Consider the following 22,274-nt stretch of genomic DNA (forward strand, 5'->3'; position numbering starts at 1 on the left):
AGTGGCCAAGGCCAACTTATGCCCATGCTTGTGCTCATGTTGGCTCCTGAGCTCCGGGGAGCTAATGCCCTGTGCCACCCCTGGCTTGGAGGGGAAAGAAGACTCAGGGGTCGACACCTGCAGATCCCGGGTCCCGGGACACCCTGGGCGGCACCAGCCTCATCTGTGCAGTCAAAGCGGCATCCCCGGAGGAGGTGGGCACTGCCCTTCCCACGGCACCTACCACGCCACCATCACTCCTCCTCGGAGCCACGGGGGACCGCGTGTGTGTGCCAGGCTGAGGTTGCCTGTTCACATGTATGTGCCTGTAACTCTGGGGAGGGGAGGGAGTGTTGCAGGACCGGGCAGGAGAAGCAAGAAAGGAGGCTTGGTCTTCTCCTACTCACGCCCCAGAATAAAGTGCATTCTCCAGTTCCAGTGGCAAGTGGGAGAGAGACACACACATTATTGCAGAGGTGCCACCAGACCCTCCCCCCATCAAAGGGGACAGGGAAGGAGACGGGGAAGGGGATGGGGCATCCCAGGGCCCCAGGCCTCTCCAATCCCCAGGATTGGGAGGGATGACCCAGACAGAAAACCCAGCTTCTGTTCCAGCAGATTGTCCAAATCAGCCAGGTCTGGGGGTGGGGAGAAGGTGAGGAGGAGGAAGAGACTTCCAGAGCCTTCCCTGCTCCGTTCCATTGTCCAAATGGGACTTCCAGGGGACCCCACCAGGGCCCAGCCCTGGAACCTGAACCTTAGAACAGCCCAGTTTACAAACACTTGTGTGGTGGGGACCCCCAGAGGGGGCCACTTTGGTCAGTTGTAAATGGGGGCCTGGAGAACCTGGGGCTCCCAGGCAGACAACAGAGGAGGGTGCCGAGGGCAGGAAGGAGGGTGGTAGCCTCCTAGTGGTCTTTGCATGCAGATGTTGGAGAGAGTAGGGAGGAAGCTACAAACTGCAATCAACTGGGGAAGACTCCTGGGCATGTCGGGGAGGGCTGGAGCCCCTGTGGCCACGGCCACGGCCACGGCTGGGAGCGCAGTCCGGCGGCCAACCTGTGGAGGAGCTGAGAGAGGGGTGGCCGCACCAGCAACCAGTGCCAAAGTCTACAAGGTTAAAACAGTCCCAGAGGGCTGGGGCTGGGGGCTTCCGCTGCGGGGGCTGGGGCGCAGGCCAGGGCACAACTCTATCTCTCTGACTTGACCCGGTAACGGAGCACAAGGTATGCCAGCAGCCGCAAGGCCAGGAAGAAGATGCCCAAGACAAGGAAGTCCAGGTAGAGCTTGGCATCCTCCACATCCAGCGCTCGGAGGATACTCTGCGGATTCTGGAAAGGGCAGTGTTCCTCCAAGCAGGTCAGATCTCCTCGATCCATGCCATAGATGGTCAGAATCACACCCTCAAAGCCATACCTGTGCACGCGGGGACATCAGAGCAGGATACAGAGCATAGGGTCACTGTTCCCTGGGCAAACTGCCAGGGCCCAGCGGCAACTCTCTCCTCCTTGGGGCCTGGGCTCCTGCCGTGGCACTGACCTGACATAGGAGAGGTAGGAGCTCCATTGCAGGTAAGTGGGGATGGTCTTGAAGCTGACAAAGAAACCGGAGAACAAGAGGACAGGGATGGCGGTAACTGGGCCCACAAAGGTGGCCACCTGGAGGGGAGAGAAGGGGACCGGGCCATCACAAGAGTGACCGGGACAGACCCAGGCCCCGGGTGGCCCGCGGTTCCCCACAGATCTGTTCCACTCCTGATGTCAGCCCCTGCTTCTTCCCACCAGACCCCGTCCCCTCTCCGGATCCCCAGGGGGCCAGCCCTCCCACCTGGAGGGAATTGGAGGCAGCTCCAATCAGCAGCCCCAAAGACTGGGCCACCAAGGCTGTGGCAGTGGCCAGGGCGGAGAAGAGCAGGAAGCGGCTGGTTTCGGCTGGCTGGCCTGTCATCCAGTACATGACACTGCAGTACACCACCGGGCACACCACCTGGGGAGCGGGCACGGGCCTGAGCAGGGGGCACCGGCCGGGACCACGGCGGCCAAGACCCTCCACGCCACCTGGGCAGGAGCCCCTAGAACAGCTCTTCCTAGAGCATCCGTGCTGAGTCCTGCCACCCCCACGCTCGGTGTGTGCTGTCCCCCCAGGCTGACGCATGTCCCCTTGCTTCCTCCGGTGTCGCCATTCCCATTGGGCCCCTTCTGACCAGTTCAGGCATGGTGACGTCTCCATATCTGAGCTCCTAAACTGGACCAGCTTATTCTTTATGTTGTTGATTAATTACTCTACATGTGAACATGTGTCGTCCCCCTCTGAGCTATCAAGTCCTGGGGGCCAGTGTCCAAGCCTAGTGTGGACAGTCATGTCGGCTGTTCCCTGTACCAGGTGCCCACTCAAGAGGCCACCAGACGCCGAGATCCAGCTGTGCTCTTCTGCACCGTGCGTGGTGCAGCATCCGCCCTGAGGAAGGGGCAGGTTTTTCTCATTTGCACACCAGCTGCCCTACAGATTTTTGGTGGCCCCGGAACTTGGAACGGGGGGGTGGGGGGCGGTTAGTGCAATAAAACCAACCCAAACCGGCTAACACTTACTGGGCACTTTAGCACGTGCCAAGCACTAGCCTAAGTCCTTTATGTGTATTAACTCACTGACTTCTCACAAACCATCCCGAGCTGGATACTCCCATCATCCCACTTGATAGATGGGGACGCGGAAGCAGCGAGAGACAGGCGGCCTGCCCATGTCTCGGGGCTAACAAGCAGCAGTAAGACTTCAGTGCCCGCGCCAGCTACCCTCCACCGCGGTGGCTAAGATCCCCAGAATCATTCGTAAATGTTTTCATCACCGTCTGTCATCGGTCGTTCCCGCAAGAACATCAGTGCCACGAGGTCAAGATCACATCTGTCTTATCCATTGCCGGGTCCCCGTGCCCGGCACAGAGCCTGGTGCGTGGTAGGTACTCCCCACCGATTTGCCAAGTGAGGAGAAGGAAAAGAGCAGACGGCCAGTGACGGGGTGGAAGGGGGCTAGCAAGCAAGGATGGGAGAAGCCAGCCAGGAGGGAGGAAGAGGTTTACCTGAAAGGGCACGTCGGCCATGGTCTTGGCCAGGTAGTATGCTTTGAGGCTGTACCAGTAGTTGAGATGCTCTCTCATGAAGACCGCCATCTCTAAAGGGACTGAGGACCCACGCGGGTGAGGCACAGCTGTCTGACCCCCCCGCCCCGCCCCTGTGCCCCGCTACCCGCCCCCCCCGCCCAGGGCGGCACCGCTCACAGGTGAGCACGGTTGGCATAAGGGCGGCAAACATGAGGAACAGCATGGAGAAGAAGAGGCAGCCAGTGTTGTTGAAGACCTTGCTGGCATCGTTACCGATGTGCAGGTAAAGGAGACCAATGAGCACGCCGATGACCACGTGGGACACAAACCGCAGGTGGGTCAGGACCTGAGTGAGGAGAGGGGATGGGCCACAGGGCCGGGGATGGGCAGGCCACACTGGGCTAGGAACTCAGAGCTGCCCTCAAGGACACATAGACCCAGAGACACATAGTGCCTTGGGAGACTGCTGGCTGGCGGCGGGGGGTGGGGGGGGGGCATTCCCATCCCAGCTGCTGAGATCCTGTGCCCCCCAAGAGCCAGGCCTGCACCAGCCTCCTCTCCCCCAACTTGATGCCTCACCGTGTCCCTGAGGATGGACAAGAAGGTCCTCTTGAAGAGGATGCAGAACTGTGTGAGGGTGCTGGTGGCGAAGGTGTGGCTTTCAATGGGATCCACTTCCTGGGGAGAGGACATTGGATCAGGCGAGCCTACCCCACCCACCCACTGCACACCCAGCGCAGTGAGGGGAAAAGCCTCCAGCCCTTCCCCAGGGCAGGGGTCCTCCATTCCCTGCCGTCCTGATGGGAAACTCTCCACCACTGAGGTGTGTGCCTGGAAGCGGGCCTCAGGGTCATGCACTGGAGCGAGATCTGGAGCGAGGAAACACTTGAGAGGGAGGAAAGAGCAAGGGCGTCGAGGGCACTGTGGAGGCCGAGTAGGCCAGTGACTCCTCTTCTTGTCTTTACTCCATCAACAGACATTTACCCGAAGGGCACAGTAGCTGTATGCCCACCAGTGCTGCGGTCGTGTTAAACAAGGATCATGATGACGGCAGCAAACACAACTAGCCCTCTTGGTTTCTGAAGCTGGCATCCAGCTTGTCAGTTCAGATGAAGGAATGAACACTAGAGGTCACATCGCCCCCAGGCACGGCGGGGCCAGCCAAGGGACCTGTAGGAATGGAACCCCTCTAGCTTACAAGTGGCTCATCAGCACTACCCTGAAGACACAATCACCAGATGGACCGAATGAAATCTCGAACATAAGGAAGAAGGATATCTTTCAGGTTCCAAGTCTCTTGAGATGGAAAAGACCTCCGGGGACCAGAAGAAACAGCACCAGAGCACCTGCTCGTGTGACCTCAGGTGTCTCCGGTCAATGACAACCACCTTCTCAAGAGACCCCTGCCCCAAATTTTGGCCTTAAAAACCCTCACTTGTGAGCCGCTGGGGAGTTTGGGACGTCTGAGCATTAGCCCCCCGTTCTCCCGGTGGCCCTACACCAGTAACTCGCCTATGCTCCCTTACTGCGCAAGCCTGCCGTCTGTTTGTACTGACTTGCTGCATGAGCTCTCCTTCAGTTAGGTGATGTTTCCAAGGGTCACAGTATCTCATTTAGGGAAGAGAACCAGCCCTGAACGAACACCAGCAGTACCAGCTACAGTGCAAAGAGATTTATGTGATGATCTAGTTAGTCCTCCCAATAACCCTGGAGCTCAGGGTCATCACCTCTGGGCTGGAGATGACAGCAAGACACATGGGCCACGAGGCAAGAGACAGCATCGGGTCTGCTTACCAGGTGGCCCGTGCCGGCACTGAGGACAACACACTACAGATGCTTAGTAAGAATTTGCTGAACATTGGGCACCTGGGTGGCTCAGTTGGTTAAGCGACTGCCTTCAGCTCAGATCATGATCCTGGAGTCCCGGGATCGAGTCCCGCATCGGGCTCCCTGCTCGGCGGGGAGTCTGCTTCTCCCTCTGACCCTCCTCCCTCTCATGCTCTCTGTCTCTCATTCTCTCTCTCTCAAATAAATAAATAAAATCTTAAAAAAAAAAAAAAAGAATTTGCTGAACACATAAATGAACAGAGGTCGAGCAACGTGCCCAAGGTCACACAGCTGTTCATAGTAGGCCTAGTCCAAGTTCTGAGTTCTTCCTAGTCCCTAATGGTTGTGATGCCTCTGGGGGACAGCTCCTTTGGCAGGGCCATCGTCCAGGGTCCCTTCTGCCCTCCCCCACTTTTCCCTCTCTGCCCTCTCCAACCCTACTCACCTGAGGGCAAGGGGGGCAGGGGGTGGGGACCTCGTTCTTCTCAGGGCTGCTCTTCTTCTCGGCCATGACACAGAGCCCATTCTGCACAGCCCTGAACAGCATGGGGTTCAGGTCTCCATATTCTCCAGAGGCCACTTCGATGACTGGGAGACACGGAGGGGAGTGCTTGGCTAAGATCCCTCCTTGGTTCCTGAGGGCAAGCCAGCCCCTCCATGGGTGCACAGGGAAGGCAGGGGACAGTGAGACCTCCCCAAGGAGGCCCAAGTGCAGGACCTGATCCCCCAGATTTGGCCCAGCACCACAGCCCAGGCCCCCCCGACTCACTGAAGTCAGCCGGGTTGTGGTAGGTGGGGCAGTGTAAGCCAAGCCCCTTCAGGTAGGGGATCAGGTTGGTGACCACGCCCTTGAAGATGCACTGACCCTGGCTCAGGATGTAGAGCTGAGGCAGAAAGGAAGGGTGAGGAGGACACAACCGTGGACTAGGCGGACCCCACTAGCACCTCTCCTGACGCCCTTCCCTCTCCCCACCTCAGGCCAGTCCCCTGGGAGGTCCAGAGCACTCACCTTGTCAAACATCTCAAAGAGCTTGGCGCTGGGCTGGTGGATGGTGCAGATGATTGTACGGCCCCCCTGGGCCAGGGACTTCATGAGGGACACCACTTGGAAACATGAGGCGCTGTCCAGCCCACTGTCCAGAGAAAGGCCACGGGGGGGTGGGGTGAGGTGGGCAGAGCCAAGAGAAGGGAGTGCTTGGGGTGGGGCAGCTGCTACGACAGGGATGGAGCTGGCATCCCCAGAAGGGAGTCCCTCTGGCCACCCCGATAGCCTGTCCTTACTAGAAGATGCAGGCCTTTGGAGGTACCAAGAAGCCCAGAGCGCCATTCAGTTTAACAAGCAAATATGGAGCGAGCACCTGCTGAATGGCCGGCGCTGGGATTACCATGACGGATAGCTAAGACATAGGCTCTGGTCTGGAGGGAGAGAGAGAGAAGCGCACAGATCATTGGAGATGATGTGGAACATGCTGTAGAAACATGGGGTGACAACGAGGGGGAGGCTTCAGGAATGCCACACAGGGGTTGGAGGGTGGTCAGAGAAGTTTCCTGAGTGCGTGTGGAAGAAGGAGCTGAGCCAGCTGAAGGTGGAAGGGCAGGCATGGTGGTGAAGGGCAGCCCGGACAGAAGACACAACATGTGCAAAGCTTAGAGGCATGAAACACATGGCTGGCCCAAGGAAGTATAAGCAATTCGCTGTTATTAGAGCATAAAATACAAGACAGCATGAAGCAAGATGTGAGGCTGGAGAAGTAGGTTCAGACCGGGACCTCGTAAGTCCGCTGACTTTCTTCTGAGGGCAAATGGGACTCGCTGTGTGTTTTTAAGCGGGGGGAGTGAGTATTGCCCGACTTGTGTTTTAGAGAGTGCTCCCTGGCTGCAGTTTGGAGGGAGGATTGGCTGGGAGAGACTGAAGACCAGGGTAGGTAGGAGTCTGTGGCAGAAATGCAGGCAAGAGCTGATGAGGTCCAGAACTTAAGCACGGGCACTCGGGATGGGGGTGGGGCGAATCTGAGAGACAGAGAAAGGAGGTAGAATCAGCAGGATTTGGGGACTGATTGGCGGTGGGGAAGAGAAGGAGAGGGAGGCATCCGTCAAGGAGGACATAGGATTTCTGCCTGCGTGAAGGATGGGGCTTCTACGGCAACAGGATTGGCAGGGATGGATGAGGAGGAGGCCCTTATCTCGGCCCCAGGAGGTTGCTGCGCAGGGACTCTGGTCTCCAGCAGTGGAGCTGATGTGGCCTCCTGCCCTGGCTCAGGGCCGAGGGGAGGCGGCATCCTGGTGGGAGAGGAGGGGGAGAACTACCTGGTGGGCTCGTCAAAGAACATGACGGGCGGGTTGTTGACCAGCTCCAGGGCGATGGCCAGGCGCTTCCTCTGCCCACCGGAGAGCAGAGCTGTCCTCGTGTGGGAGCAGGACATCAGGCCCAATGCCGTCAGGATCTCCGTCACCTGGCCCAGCCCCCCCACCCACCCCAGGTCAGCTTGAGAATCTCTGCTCCTCCCCAGCCCCCACACCCCGATTTAAAGAAGCGTTCCCTCCAGTCCACCTGGCCTCCAGTGTCCCAGCCTTGGCGTCCAGTCTCCCACCCCCCAACTCAGGGCTCTAGAACTCTGAAGCACAGCAAGGGCAGCTCTCCTGTTCTCGCCCCTTTCTCTTCCCCACTCACCAGTTCCTTCTTCACCTCTTGCTTCTCACTCAGCTTCAGGTTAGCAGAGACCTGAGGCCCAGAGAGTAGGCAGGTCAGATATATGTGGGAGGAGGGCCCTGCCTTGAACCCCTAGCCACCGGGGAGGATGGGGAGGGCAGACAGAAGCGGAGGCTGGGAGAGGGAGCGGCCAGCCAGCCCTCACCATCATGGCTTCCAACACGGTGAGGTGTGGCAGCAGCATGTCATCCTGCATGATGTAACAGGACATCTTGCGGAAGGTCCTCAGCTCCCGCGGCCTCCCGTTGACCAGGATCTGACCCTTCATTCCGGACTCCCTGCAGGCCCATTGGTTGCGGATGGGGGTCAAGGCCACTTCAGAATACCTTCTGTGCTCCCCAGGGGATCCTTCTTCCTGGCTCCTGCCCCATTCCACCCCGGCCTCGTCCTCACCTGTACCCTGCCAAGATGTTCATGAACGTGGACTTGCCGGCCCCGGAGGGGCCCATGATGCCAATCAGCTCCCGGCGGCAGAATTTACCCGACAGGCACTTGAGGAGGGTCTTATAACCTGCGGCGAGGGAGGGAGGAACTTGTGATCAGGGTTACAGTGAACAGAGGCACCCGAAACTCTGAGGAGCGGCCCTGGCTATTAGTGAACGAGGCAGTTCCCTACTCAGGGGGGATCGATGAGGATGGAGAAACACCTTCCGAGGGGCAATGATATTCACCCCATCTCCGCCTGTTCCCCTAGAAGGGCCAGGTCCTCACAGCAAAGTACCAGAGGTAAGCACACTCTCCTGTAGGCCATGGGAAGACCTCCACTCCTCATGGACGGGCAAGGAGAGGGGGTCAAGTTTATAGACAACCCTGCTCCCCCACTATAAACACAGTAGTCACTCTCGCTCCCTCCAGGAAGACTTCGCCAACCGTCAGCCTGAGTGAGCTGGTTAAATGTCCTCTGTGTTCGCACAGCACTCTGCATACGTTAGCATGTTTGCTATTTGATGTGCCCGTCCCTTGCCTCTGTCCCCCAGCCTCTTAGTCTGTGAGCTGCCTGGGGGCAGAGCCTGTGTCCTGCTCATCTATGTGACCTCAGCAGACTGGCATGTACTACTAGGTGCTCACGGTGTGTTCTAGGAACATGTGTTCTCAGAACTTTTGCCTCATTCTGAAAAGACCTTCTTTGTGCTCGCTTGGCCCACAAGGCTCCTCTCCGCAGCCCCTACCACGGCCCGGTAAAAATCTCATGATTCATTCACTCCCTGGGAGGCAGCATATGCATTAAGAGCATTGATTTGGAGTCAGGTGGATCGAGGTTCAAATTCTGGCTCCACACTTACCAGCTGTGGGACCTCAGGCAAGTTGCTTAACCTCTCTGAGCTCCAGGTCCCTCATCTGTAAAATGAGGATGATAGTACCTATCTCATAGAGTTGTTATAAAGATGCAATGAGATAATATATGTAAAGCATATGACACAGTGCTTGGCACATAGAGTACATTTAAAAAGTGACATTTTATTATTAATTCTATTTGACAAACACTTATTGATGTCTACTACTTTCCAAGCTCTGTACCAGACACTGGACAAAAAAATGAAGAAGACACATTTCCTGCATTCAAGAAAGTCATAGTCTAGGTTAAAAAGATGGAAAACATCTGTGGATCTGAGGAGAGATAAAATAAGGGTTATAACAGAAGCACAAATAATGTACGATGAGAATGCAGAAAATGGAACTGAGGAGGGTGGAGGGGCAAGGGAAAAATCAGGAATGGCTTCGTGGAAGAAGTGGCATTTGAGCAAAGTCTTGAAGGATGAGCAGCATTCAAAAATGGAGAGGAAAGTCGGAGGCTCTCCAGTCCTTGGGAGGAAGAGCTCTGCTACCTGAGAGCATATAGACAACACAGGCCAGGAAGCAGAGGTCAGAGACTACACGGAGTCACCTGGGGAAACAAGGGGGCGGAGAGGAAGGAGGGAGCCCACGAGGCAAGACTTGCCTTCTATGCTTGCAGACCTGCCTCACTGAGGCCGAAACACCAAGGCTCTACTGGAGATTTTGGGGCCTACCACCCTCCTCCGCACCCCCCCCCCAAGAGCTCAATTCCCTCTCCCCTCTACCTCCTTAGCAGAGACAGTGAAGGGATGTGATCTTTCACCCTCCCTCCACCGCACCCAGCTGTCCCTCTGGACACATCCATTCAGAAGGAGGCTCAGCTGCTATCCACTGTGGGGTCCCCATCACACCACCTGCCCGGATAGTGCTTTAGAGTTTACAGACACATCACTTGCATTGCTGCTATGGCAACATGGATGAGCCACCTGGGGCCCAGGGACATCCAGCGACTCACCCAAGGTCACACAGCAAGTTCTTTCCTGGGAGGGGGAAGCCATAGTTCCATCCCTCGGCCTCAGGGATCGTCACCCTCAATCAGAAAGATGTGTGGTTGTGTACTCCCGCAAACACCCTCCAGAGCCACTCACAGGAAATGATTTCTTTGGCAGGGGAGGAAACAGGCGATGATGAACCTTCCCCTCATTTAATCCGAGCCAAGCACCAGACTGAACACTGATGCCTAATACAAATATCATCTTACACTTGCCTCTCAACAAGCATTTGCACAGATAACTTCTCAGCTGAGCTTCACAACACGCCTGTGCGGGGACAATTCTTATCGTCCCTGTCTACAGACGGAGAAAGTGAGTCCAAGAGAGGCTAAGGAGATGGCCCAAGGTCATCCAGCGGACAGGTGGCTTTGAACTCCTGCTGTTCCCCAGCTGCTCATCACGGGAGGGGCCGGCCAGCCCTTCCAGATAAAAACACACCAGAGTTCTGGTCCTGCCTCTGTCAGTAACTCTCGCAATTTTGTCAAGTCACTTAATCTTTGAGGACCTCCGTCTCCTCATCTATAAAATAAGGACAGTAATAGCCCCTCCCACGGCATAATAGGGTTATTGTGAATATTCAGTGAGATATTGAATAGTAATTAATGGGAAAGTGTTTTGAAAAACAAGAAACATCCTATATAATTAGGGGAGATGGGTGGCAAGTCCTTACCTGGGCAAGGCAGACACCACCCTTCCCATCCCTCGCTCTTCCTCTCTGCCTACCTCTAACGGCTTTCTGTCCTCCAGACAAGGGGAGAGGGACTCCAGTGAAAACACAAGTCAAAGACAAGAGGACAGAGGGCAAAGAAAGGGGCAAAGGACAGAAGAGACAGCAAAATGGACAGTAGAGAGCCTGCGGCTGGCAGGATCAAAGGAGGAAGCACCTGGTCAGGGGTGCCAGTCTGGTTGGTGGGTTGAAGCAACCGGTCCATCTAGCTACACTTCTTTCTTATCTTCACGTCTCCTTAAAACTGAGGGAAAACAGGGCGATAGGAATAACGGCCACCTCCTCATTTGCCCAGAGCTGATCTCAGGGCCCAGAGGCTGCTCTGGGACAGGGCACCCAGCAGGGGGCCCAGAGGCCTGTTTCCATTGGCTCAGGCCCTGGGACCTTTTGGTCACTTGTGAGAGCAAGGGTGGGGAATGCAGAGACAGCTCATGCTCAGCCCTGCTCGGAAGCACCCCAAACTTATCTCTTGAATCTCAGAGAACAATGTCCCAGCCCCATCCCTGACCCACACCCAGCTCTGGGCAAAACAAACAAAACAAAACAAAACAAAACCCTCAGCTTCTCTATTCCCAGCTCAAGCTGCCCAGGGCAGGCGGGGCAAGGACTCCAGGGGCTGCTCAGAGCCCCAGACCTGACCCACCTGTGCGGATGAGAGAAAAGAGGAGGAGATGTGAATGCCAGACCAGGGAAGTTAAGAAGGAAAGAACAATACACAGAGAGCTGGCAAACCTGACTTCTGGTCCCAGCTCTGCCACTTATTAGGTGTGTGGCACTGGTCAAGTGACTCAACTTCCCTGGACCTCAGGTTCCTTATTAGTAACATGGGGATGTCACCTATCCTGCTAAACCTTCACCCTCCCTACCTTGGAGGACTTCAGCAAGAATGAAGTAAGATGACAGGAATGAGAACATCTTTTAACATTAGCAGTGTTCTCTAGGTACAAGGATGTTGCTAACCACTGAGGAGGGCTGCAACAGAGCCCGGAACTTTCTCTCACCAGGCCTCAAAGGCAGGAATTCTACCTAAAATAAAGGTAAACTCCTCCAGGACTACCTAAGGACCAGAGGTTCTAGTGTCATCTTAGAGGAGGAAAGCTTCAATAGCCAGTTGAACATAGTGTCCCACCAAGCTCACAGGTGCGTGGGGAGCACAGACCTGGCAGGTCAGCTGTGTGCATAGTCGGTGGTGGGTTGAGATTTCAGTGCTTCCACAGAGCCCCCTGGGGCGGAACTTGGTGAACAGGGGACACCCAGACCTCCTGCTCTCTAAGAGGCAACTCCTGGGGGCTCCACAGCTCCCCATCAGGCTGCTCCCTTACCCCGTTTGCGCCAGCAGGGCCCCTCCCGCACGGAATAGGACAGCTCCACGAACTCGATGTCCACCGCTGAGCGCTTGGGTAGGTGGGAGAAGCGTTGGGCTTCGGTGATGTGGTTCTCCACCTTCTTCAGGTGCGTGGTCAGCATCGGGGGCTCCGCCCCGTCCTCCAGCGCCACGGCCATGGCCACGGCCCCGGGTCCTAGTCCACAGCCCACGGCCTCCAGCGCCTTCTCTGCCATCGCGCCGCGGGCCTGCAGGGAGAAGGTCTGCTCAGTTTGGGGCAGACCCCCAAGCCCTGGCTCAAAGCTCCCTCCCTTGCTTTCTAATGGTCCCCACCCCCACTCCCCGCCTCCTTCTCAGGGCAGATCCGCTACTGGGAGCACCCCACTTCCCACCGCCAGAGCATCTGCCCTCTCCTGCCCCCCACTCTCCGCGTAGCTACGCTCGGTCTCGACCTCTCCTCGGTCCAGGCAGCCCCAGTTCCAGCCTGGCCCCAGCCTGGCCCCAGCCCGGCCCCTGGAAGCCCTCACCCGCTCCCCCCCACCTCCCCGCGGCGGCTCTAATCTCCTTACCCTGCAGGCCAGCAGCCCCTGGGGACTGGAGGGTTGGGGGGCGGGGAGGAGGGCAGGGGCGGCCGGCCGCGGCTGCCGGCTAGGAGGTCAGGGTAGCCGGCTGCGCGCAGGGCGGACCCGGGGCAGGCGGAGGAAGAGGAGGCTCTGGGCCTCCCGCTGCATCCCCCTCCCCATCCCCGGGCGCGTCCTCTGGCCGGCCCCTCCCGCCGCGTCCCGGACTCTCCCCAAAGGCGGGCGCACCACCGGGACTCAAGACCACCGCTCCCCCACCGCCGCCGCCAACTAGCCCCCGACCGTGGCGGGCTCCCCCCGTTCCCTATCTCCTGTATGCCTAGTCACCTTGACGCGCCCCCGGGCCGGTGCGGACCGAGAAGCTTAGCGCTGCCGCGCGGGCCGGGGATGGAGACTCCGGGCCCTCCTTACCTGCCTCCGACTGCGGCACCCGCGGCCCGGCTCCCGGTCCCGGCGGCGCGGGCCGGGGCGGGGCCGGGGCGGGGCGGGCGACCGGGGAGGGCCCGGGCCGCAGGTCCGCGGAGAGATGACAATGATGGGGAGGGGCGATGGGGGCGCGCCCCGACTCGGCTGCGCACAGCCGGGTCCCAGAGCCCGGTGCTGGGCGCTGTGTCCTCCCGAGCCCGCCGGGCGACTGCGCTCTCCTCCCAGCTCCTGCTCGCCGGTCCCGCTGTTCTTAAAGGGCCCGCGCCGCCCCGCAGCCGGCGTGGGGCGAGCACGGCGAAAGGGACAGCAGTGCCGGCGACGCGGGGCCAGAGCGGGCGCAGGCGTGGACCCAGGACTGGGGGGTGGCGGCGAAAGGCCGACTTGAAGACTGTGAGGACAGGAGAGCTGAAGTCGCTCAGAGGGGACAGTACCCTGGATTACAGACTAGACGGTGGTGGTGTGCGTATAGGGGGTGGGGGTGGGCATTGGGGTGCAGATGCCATCCCTCTCAAGGGATTGTGAAGCTATCAGACTGTCTGCACCACTCCCCCATCAGTTTCCCTCAGTTCTGGCCTTTGAGCTCAGGCTTCCTCCAGCGATTTCCCAAACTAGATAAAAAGGCTTTGAAAGCTAGAGTCTTGGCATAGCCTCCTCCCCTTTCCCCACCCCATTCCCCACCTTCCCTATCTAGTTAAGAAGGGAAGGCGGGTGGACGCTTTGGGAGAGCTTGCAAGCAGCTCCGAGGTGATGGCAGTACTTAGAACTCAGCCTGCTCCGACTACAGTCCTTACTCTCCCAGGCAAATTAAGACCTTTAAGACAGGCACACGCCTGACGCTGGAGGCACAGACGTACCAGGGCACGCACGGGGCTCACAGACTCTGCCTTGGGCATCTTCTAGTACACATGTCATTCTCTCCTTCAGCCCACAAGCCTTCAAACGCAGGTCCCCAGAACACTCTGGGGCTTTCCCCTGCTTTGCTCCTTTCTCATGCTCCTCTTGGCCCCCGCCTGCCCCGGCCCCAGTCTTCTAGGGGTAAGTAGATTAGCCAGTTGAGACACGTGGCCTGAGCTTTTAAGTTCCCACCTGTCACAGAGCAAAGACAGATGGGAGGGGAGGCTGCTGGTGCGGCTGCCACCTCCTTACTGCAGCAGTTGAGAGGTTACTAGCAGTCAAACCTCTCCCCTGCCCATCAGCCCCTCCTCCAGCCTCTCCCCGGCGGGAGGCTGGCGGCCCCTGCAGGACATCTCCAGGCCCCTGCAGGACATCTCCAGGCTCCGCCCTGCAACCCTAACGTTTAGTGGATTTAGGATCCAGCCCTCCCTACCTTCCCCTCCTCCCATGCCTACACCACCACCATTCCTCAGGACCAAAGTTCTCACTCTCCGGGATGGACCCTCCGTTCTCCAAGTTAACCTCCAATGCTCCCATAGAGACCCCCCTCCCCAACGGTTGCATTTACCGAGCAATCATTATGGACCTGGCATTGCCTGATTTAATTCTCACCATGCCCTTATGAGGCAAGCATTACAACCTCTCTTTAGACATAAAGAAACAGAGGCATAAGGAACTTGGTTAAGCAATGTGCCCAAGAGTACATGTCTAGTCTGCAGCAGAGCAGGGCTTGAACCCTGAAGTCTTTGCTTTTACCCATCCTGCTCTGGGGACTCTCAGAGCCCTATTTCCAAGTGGACTATCTCCCTCCATTTACTGGACAGGCCCTTCCATTCCTCCAAGATAACCACCACATCTTAATGACACTCCTCTCCTTTCCTTGGCATTCAACTTGCCAAGTCTCGGGAAAGTTTCCTGCCCTTTCTTTTTTTTTTTTAAAGATTTTATTTATTTATTTGACAGAGAAAGATACAGCGAGAGAGGGAACACAAACGGGGAGTGGGAGAGGGAGAAGCAGACTCCCCGCCGAGCAGGGAGCCCGATGCGGGACTCGATCCTGGGACTCCAGGATCATGACCTGAGCTGAAGGCAGTCGCTTAACCAACTGAGCCACCCAGGCGCCCCTTCCTGCCCTTTCTTAAGAACACCATATCCCCTTTTCCTCCGGACAGGCTTCCCCAGCTTCAGAGGCCAACATTTCCAAGTCTTTGATTGGCTTTCCACACCGTGGGATTCACACCCCATGCCCCAGAGCAGTGGTCTTCAGTCTTGGCTGTGATAAGCATCACTTGGGGAAGTTTCAAAAGATGTCTAGACAATACTTCAAACCAGTTAACCCTGATATCTAAGGTGGAACTCAGGTGTTAGTGTTTTTAAAAGCTCCCCAGCTTATCCCACTGGGTAGGAAGTCAAGATCCACTACCCTACTTGAACCTCCCATTCCCTAGGGTGGAACACCTGCCATGTACCCATGAGAGTCCTCTTTCTCCCCTAGAACAGGCCTTCCCATTCTCTAGCACACCCCCTCCCCATTTTGTGAGCACATCTTCCATGTTCTGAATCTGGAGTCGGAGATCTGCATTCTGACCTTGATGCTTTTACTCATTCCATGCTCTTAAGCAAATTTCTCCACCTCTCTGAGCCTCATCCATGAAAGAGACATGATAAAAACCTTGCAGATCAGCCTTGAAAGGTTTTTAAGAGGTTCAAGGGTCCAAGAGATTAGTGCTTATTCTCAAGAAAAGATCATACATCCGTACTCTCCAGGCCAGACTTACGATGCTTCATTGTATTTCCTCTAGAAGAATCTCCCATTTCCTTGGCAAAGAAGGGGAAACTACATTTATTGAATGCCTACCATGTGCTAGGTACCTGACATAGAGATAGGATCTCTGGGAAAGGAGCTAGGCCTGTATCTTTTCCCCCTGAATTCTTAGAAGTTGGACCCAGAAAATACACTCAATAACTCAAAAGCTACCTGCTGACTGGATGGTCTAACCAGTCCTTATGACAACTCTATAAGGACAGTATTAGCCTCCCATGTTTCAGGTAAGGAAACTGATGCTCAGAAATATTAAGTACAAGTATGAGTTCACGCAGCTAACGTAATGACTCCAGGGATCCAAATCCAAGACTTAGTGATTCAAAACCATGACATTATCTACTATGTCAACCTTCCTCATTCTCTAATATTTCCCCTTCCCCTTTTATAAAGCAGATCCATCTCTACTCCTATGAACAGACCTCTTCTCGTTCTAGGATATAAAACGTTTCCAACCTTCTAGAGGTCCACTAGCACAGACCCTCCCCATTCTAGGAGATACTCCCACCACATATCCCCCAGATTGGACCTTTGATTCCCTAGAACACACACACCTCTAATTCCTAGAAGAGATCCCATAACTCAAGAGTGGTGGTTCTCAAACTTTAGCACAAGTCAGAATCATCTGGAGGCCTTGTTAAAACAAATTGTTAGCTCTACTCTAGGAGTTTCTGATTCAGTATCTGGGGTGGGGCCAGAGAATTTGCATCTCTAATAAGTCCCTAGGTGATGCTGATGCTGCTAGTCTGGGGACCACACTTTGAGAACCATTGCTCAAGAGAACCTTCATCCCTCAGTCTAGACCTCACCATCCCCAGAACCACCCCCCATATCTCCTACCATGGACTTTCTTTCCTTCAGATGAACCCTCTCTCTCTTCCCCAGATAGTCCTCCTCAATTCCCTGAGATTGATCTTTTCCTTTCTCTAGGACCTCCTCAATTCCCACCCCAGACCCCCCCACCCCAAGACAGAGACTCCACCCTGGGCAGGCTCCCTAGACCCAAACAGGTAAGGGTTGATGATAATTGGCTTACAAGGAGCAAGGCAGAAGCAGAAAATTCCTGTCTCAGCTTAAGTGCCAGGAGTTAATCTAGCAGACAGGCTGCTCTGGGCAGGGATTTATGGGAGAAGCTATTGGTAAGGAGGTTTGTGGACCTCTGGGAAAAGGAGGATAGCAGTGTCCTATGGGAGCTGGGAAGGAACTGGACTGGGCTGGAACCACCTCAGTTCTGCTTCCAACACCCCAGGCCCCTCATCCACGGTGCCTCCCTTGCCCACAGTGCTAGTCTCTCATCTTTGGAAAGAATGATTTTAAAGTGTATTTGTCAACAGACCCTCTGCTGGCCACTGGGGGAAACACAGCCCAGGACTGGGAATGAGGGGTCCCTGAGGAGGGAGGCCACTGGAGCCCTCCCCAGCCCAAGTCCAGGCAGTGAAGGGATACCTACTAGGCGGAGCCCCTGCTGTTGCTTTCTAAAAGATCTTTATTATTTTAAAATTATAAAAATACTATATAGCAAAACCGAGCAACAGTGAAGTGCGTTTTCAAAATGTAGTATGTACCGCTCCATTTCTCTTGCTATGTAATGCCGTTTTCTTTTGCTCTGAAGGAAATGAGGGAACTGCAAAGCTGCAAAATGCCAAGGTTCTCTACCCAAGAGTCTCTGTCTCTTTTTCCTTCAGATTCCTCACACTTACCCCCTCCCAATCTCAGCTGGTCGTCGTCTTCCTTCCTCTAGAACTTGAACTCCCCCCACGCCCCTTGGCTGTGTCCTTTGCATGGAACCAGCCTCAGAGCAGGTGTGTGCCCAGTGTTTCTCTGGGGCCTGTTCCCCTCGTGAGACCTGGCCCACTCCACCGCCGCGGGGGCAGAAAGGCCTCTGCGGGTAGATGTTTCCCTTAGACTCTTCCACAACAGTGACTTGTCTTCACGCCACAGCCGACTTCTTTTAGACATACTATGGACTCTGAATAGCTCTATTTAAAATGTCCCCTTTCTGGGACTCCTGGGTGGCTCAGTCAGGTGACACTCTTGATTTCAGCTCAGGTCATGATCTCAGGGTCGTGGGATTGAGCCCCATGTTGGGTTCCAGGCTGAGCGAGGAGCCTGCTTGGGATTCTCCCTCTTCTTCTCCCTCTGCCCATCCCCCCACTTAAAAAAAAATGTCCTCGGGCGCCTGGGTGGCTCAGTTGGTTGAGCGACTGCCTTCGGCTCGGGTCATGATCCTGGAGTCCCGGGATCGAGTCCCGCATCGGGCTCCCTGCTCGGCGGGGAGTCTGCTTCTCCCTCTCCCACTCCCCGTTTGTGTTCCCTCTCTCACTGTGTCTTTCTCTGTCAAATAAATAAATAAAATCTTAAAAAAAAAAAAAAAAAAGTCCTCTTTTTGACCACAAGCTTTCCCTTCTACTTTCTTTTTTTTTTTAAGATTTTATTTATTTGAGAGAGAGAGAGACATGATGGGGGGAGGTTCAGAGGGAGACGCAGACTCGCCGCCAAGCAGGGAGCCGGATGCGGGACTCGATCCCAGGACTCCAGGATCATGACCTGAGCCAAAGGCAGTAGCCCAACCAACTGAGCCACCCAGGCGCCCCAATCCAACCCTTCAGCTTTCTAATTTTCAAAAGCCTTATTGGAACCTCCAATGCTTTGTTTTTGGGTTGTTTTTGTTTTTTCTTTAAGTAAGCTCTGTGTCCACCGTGGGGCTTGAACTCATGACCCCAGCGCCGACTGAGCCAGCCAGACACCCTGGAACCTCCAGTGCTTTGATTCTAACCACTACCTTCTAGTCTCCCAGGGCCTCCCTGTCCAGTCTTCTCTAGCTGCTTTAATTACCCTGCTCCTTGCCCGATGCAATCCATGTCCTGGCTGGGAGTCAACTCCGAGGTCTGTCTTCTGTGTTTGCTCCGGGGGCGCTGGCGTCTGCTACAAAAAATTGTCTGGTTGTAGTGAAGCTGCCGCTGCCTGATCTTGGTCTTTAACCTCAGCTGCGTCATCAGGTGATCTATCCCACTCCTATATCTATTAATGGCAATTCTAAAATTTGACAATTCTTATAAATCTCAAAACCTTAATTCCTACTTTCTCAAGGAAATAGAGAAAACCAGACGTGAAGGCCCTCTCACCCCTCCCATCCATCCCGCCTTCCCTCTACTCAAAAGGAAGGGGTGTCTCCATTCCTTTCCCCAGTGTCATCTATCTACTTGTCCTCTATATTCCTTGCCCACTCAAGACTTTCAAGCTATTTAGCATGGAATGAAAAGTTTTCCCCACCAACCTTCCCTCTCAGCCTCAGCTCCTGCTGTTGAACATGAAATGGGTATGCTCCTTATTCCCAAAGTGCACCGTAGGATTCCTGGTCTTGAGCAAAACTCATTCTTTCATCTACCATTCATTATACGTATATTTGATAGGTCATAATCTTACAGAAGTGACTGGATTCCCCATGACCATTCCTCCCTCTCCTCATCTTGGGGAATCATTTCTCTTCTATACTCACTCAGCTCTTCTGTGCTCTTCTCAGATTGCGGACTTGCCCCAGTTAAGAGAAAAGCAGCATTAGCTTCCACCCTCCTGGGCCACCTGCCTTCTCTCCTGACCTACCCCCCACCCCCAGCCCCACTCCTTGAGGAAGAGGAAGAGAGACTGTCATCTTAATCTTCAGGCACCATGATGTCTGACTCATGGGCTGACTCTGGATGAAACCCTAAGGCGATCAAATTAGTATTGTCACCCACCCCCGTCCCTGATACCCTTCCACAGGCTTCTGGCTGCTTTGACCCAATAACCCCTGCCGCTGGGTCCAGTGATTTCTAACCCATGCCTGCTGAGCCCAGAATCCCCTCCTCCTGGAGGACTGGAATCACACGGTAGCAGGCCAGAATCTCTTCTGCTGTCCCCATGATCCAGAGCATAGCGTGGGCATGGCTAAGACTGGTAGGGGAGAGGGTGTCGGCTTGATCCTCAAGGCACTGCTCAGTGGAGGAAAGGACAGCATAGGCAATGCTGGGTTACACAAGGGGCAGACTGAGCCACTGCTTAGAACACGTGCAAAACAAGGGCACCAAAAAAAAAGAGGGGAGGAGAAAAATTGAGACCAGAATTTGATCATTAATATATATACAGCTGACCCTTGAACAACACGAGTTTGAACTGTGTGGGTCCAACTATAAGTGGATTTTTTTTTCAATAAATACAGAACAGTACTGTAAATATATTTTTCCTTATGATTTTCTTAAAACATTTTTTAAAGATATTATTTAGAGAGAAAGAGACAAAGAGTGCACAAGCAGGGGGAGGGGCAGAGGGAGAGGGAGAAGCAGACTCCCCACTGAACAGGGACCCCGATGTGGGGCTCGAACCCAGGACCTGGAGATCATGACCTGAGCTGAAGGCAGACGCTTAACCACCTGAGCCACTCAGGCATCCCAAAACATTTTCTTTTTGCTAGCTTACTTTATTGTAGGAATATACAATATATAATACATATGACATACAAAACACGTGTTAATCAACCGCTTCTGCTCTAGGTGAGGCTTCCGGTCAGTTAAGTTTTAGGGGACTCCAAAGTTACACATGAATTTCCAATTGTGTAGGGGGTCAGCACCCCAACCCCCGCACTGCTCAAGGGTCAACTGCATATTTTTGAAAGAAACTATAATCGATTGGATGTCCTATATATGCCTCATGGTTCAATATTTTCATTTTGAATTGTATATGGAAAACGGGGCACCATTGTGTTTTCAAGGTTTGGAGGCTTTAAAGATTTTATTATTTTTAAGTAATCTCTACACCCAACGTGGGGCTTGAACTTATAACCCTGAGATCAAGAGTCACTAGCTCTATGGGCTGAGCCAGCCAGGCACCCCAAGGTTTGGAGTCTTTAAAGTCTTCATCTCGGGGGGGTGTGCGTGGCTAAACATCTGCCTTCCGCTCAGGTCATGATCCCAGGGTCCTGGGATCGAGCCCCGAATTGGGCTCCCTGCTCAGTAGGGAGCCTGCTTCTCCCTCTCCCTCTGCTGCTCCCCCTGCTTGTGTGCTCTGTCAAATAAATAAAATCTTTAAAAAAAAATACTTAGTCTTCATCTAGTCTTGGTTAGGAGAAAGTTCTCTAGTGACTTGTTTTTGGGGTCCGTCTTTGGCCCTGTTCTATTCAACTTTTTAACCCACCTCTTGGGGATGGGTGTCAATCAAGTCTAACAAGAAAAACTTAGTAAGGACAAATATGAGGACATGCTGTTAAGTCCAAGGTAACAGCTTCATATGTCTGAAGTGAAGGGATGTGGTCTGGATAATAACAAAATATGTAAAGACAGGGGTTCTAGAGGGCAGTGGCTTCACAATAAATTGAGAGCAGGGTGTAACCACCAAAACACAGGCCCAGAGGTCGGGGGGAGGGGACCCCAAATTACATGACACAAGGAGGTACAGAAGAAACTGAGGGTCCTTAGCTCAAAGAAGCCTCAGTTGTCTTCAGCTAGCAGAAGGCATGCTGGGGGAAGCGGACTACACTTGTTTAGTGGAGGACAGGGTGTGGGCAGCAAAATCAGTACAGGATCCTGCAGAAGTGAGCCTGGAAACCCAGTAGCTTTGCTGGTGCCGATTTTTCATCCACATTTCCGCTCTCCTCCACACTGCCATTCCTTGAAGGTGCTCCTCATAGAGGCAATGGGAACATCCACACGGACACATAGCCTTAAAACCCTCATTATTTCTTGCCTGAATTCTTGCAGCAGCCCCCTAACTTCCCTGCTTGCCGTCTCTCACTCTTCCAAATGTATATCCCCCATCGCTAGCAGAATCACCATCCAAAAACCTGACATGGTCCTTCTGGGCGGCCTGGCCTGCCTTCCTGGTCTCGTCTCTCCCCACGGCCTCTTGCCCTCTGTGCTGCAGACCACAAAGTACTCCTTCAGCTTTACACACCTAGTTTCCTCTCCGTGGAGTAACTTGTTCACACTTTGTACGTGGTAGCTCTAATCACTTCCTCAATGACGCGTTTCCTGATCCCTCACCCAACTAATACTGCCTCCTATTTAACGAACCCCGCTTGACTTCAATCGCTCCACTTCTTTAGATCTTTCCTTGCCTCTGTACCACAAGTCTCTTTAGGGCAGGTCCTGGGTTTTATTCATCTTTGTATTTTTATTTTATTTTATTTTTAAGATTTTATTTTTATTTATTTGACAGAGAGGGACACAGCGAGAGAGGGAACACAAGCAGGGGGAGTGGGAGAGGGAGAAGCAGGCTTCCCGCCGAGCAGGGAGCCCGATGTGGGACTCGATCCCAGGACCCTGGGATCGTGACCTGAGCCGAAGGCAGACACTTAACGACTGAGCCACCCAGGTGCCCCTCTTTATTTTTTTTTTAAAGATTTTATTTATTTATTTGACAGAGAGAGCACAAGTAGGGGGAGGTGTAGGCAGAGGGAGAGGGAGAAGTAGGCTTCCCGCCAAGCAGGGAGCCCAATATGGGGCTCAATCCCAGGACCCTGGGATCATGAGCTGAGCTGAAGGCAGATGCATAACCATCTGAGCCACCCAGGAGCCCCGTCATCTTTGTAT

At 54.5% G+C, this 22,274-nt stretch overlaps 1 protein-coding gene across 1 annotated transcript; it reads right to left on the reverse strand.

The window, feature by feature from the left end:
• Nucleotides 1-1,169: 1,169 nt before the first annotated feature.
• Nucleotides 1,170-12,224, reverse strand: ABCG4 (ATP binding cassette subfamily G member 4). Its single transcript, XM_021696465.1, has 14 exons — nt 11,987-12,224; nt 8,004-8,121; nt 7,756-7,888; nt 7,572-7,622; nt 7,208-7,353; nt 5,910-6,033; nt 5,670-5,784; nt 5,346-5,488; nt 3,653-3,751; nt 3,251-3,419; nt 3,053-3,153; nt 1,807-1,965; nt 1,519-1,637; nt 1,170-1,395 (listed from the first exon to the last, which is right to left on the reverse strand). Exons 1-14 carry the CDS (start codon nt 12,222-12,224, stop codon nt 1,170-1,172), a joined length of 1,941 nt encoding a protein of 646 aa, XP_021552140.1.
• Nucleotides 12,225-22,274: the final 10,050 nt, after the last annotated feature.

The sequence above is a fragment of the Neomonachus schauinslandi genome, chromosome 11 (genome assembly GCF_002201575.2).
Source record: "Neomonachus schauinslandi chromosome 11, ASM220157v2, whole genome shotgun sequence".
NCBI classification, from domain to species: domain Eukaryota; kingdom Metazoa; phylum Chordata; class Mammalia; order Carnivora; family Phocidae; genus Neomonachus; species Neomonachus schauinslandi.

Excerpts from the sequence above, each read along its gene's own strand:
- ABCG4 (XM_021696465.1), bottom strand. The coding sequence starts at position 12,224 with ATGGCAGAGAAGGCGCTGGAGGCCGTGGGCTGTGGACTAGGACCCGGG. Across the intron at positions 3,752-5,345 it reads CCTGCCCCCCTTGCCCTCAG|GAAGTGGATCCCATTGAAAG; the intron begins GTGAGTAGGGTT and ends TCCTCTCCCCAG. Across the intron at positions 1,966-3,052 it reads TGGCCGACGTGCCCTTTCAG|GTGGTGTGCCCGGTGGTGTA; the intron begins GTAAACCTCTTC and ends CCCGCTCCCCAG.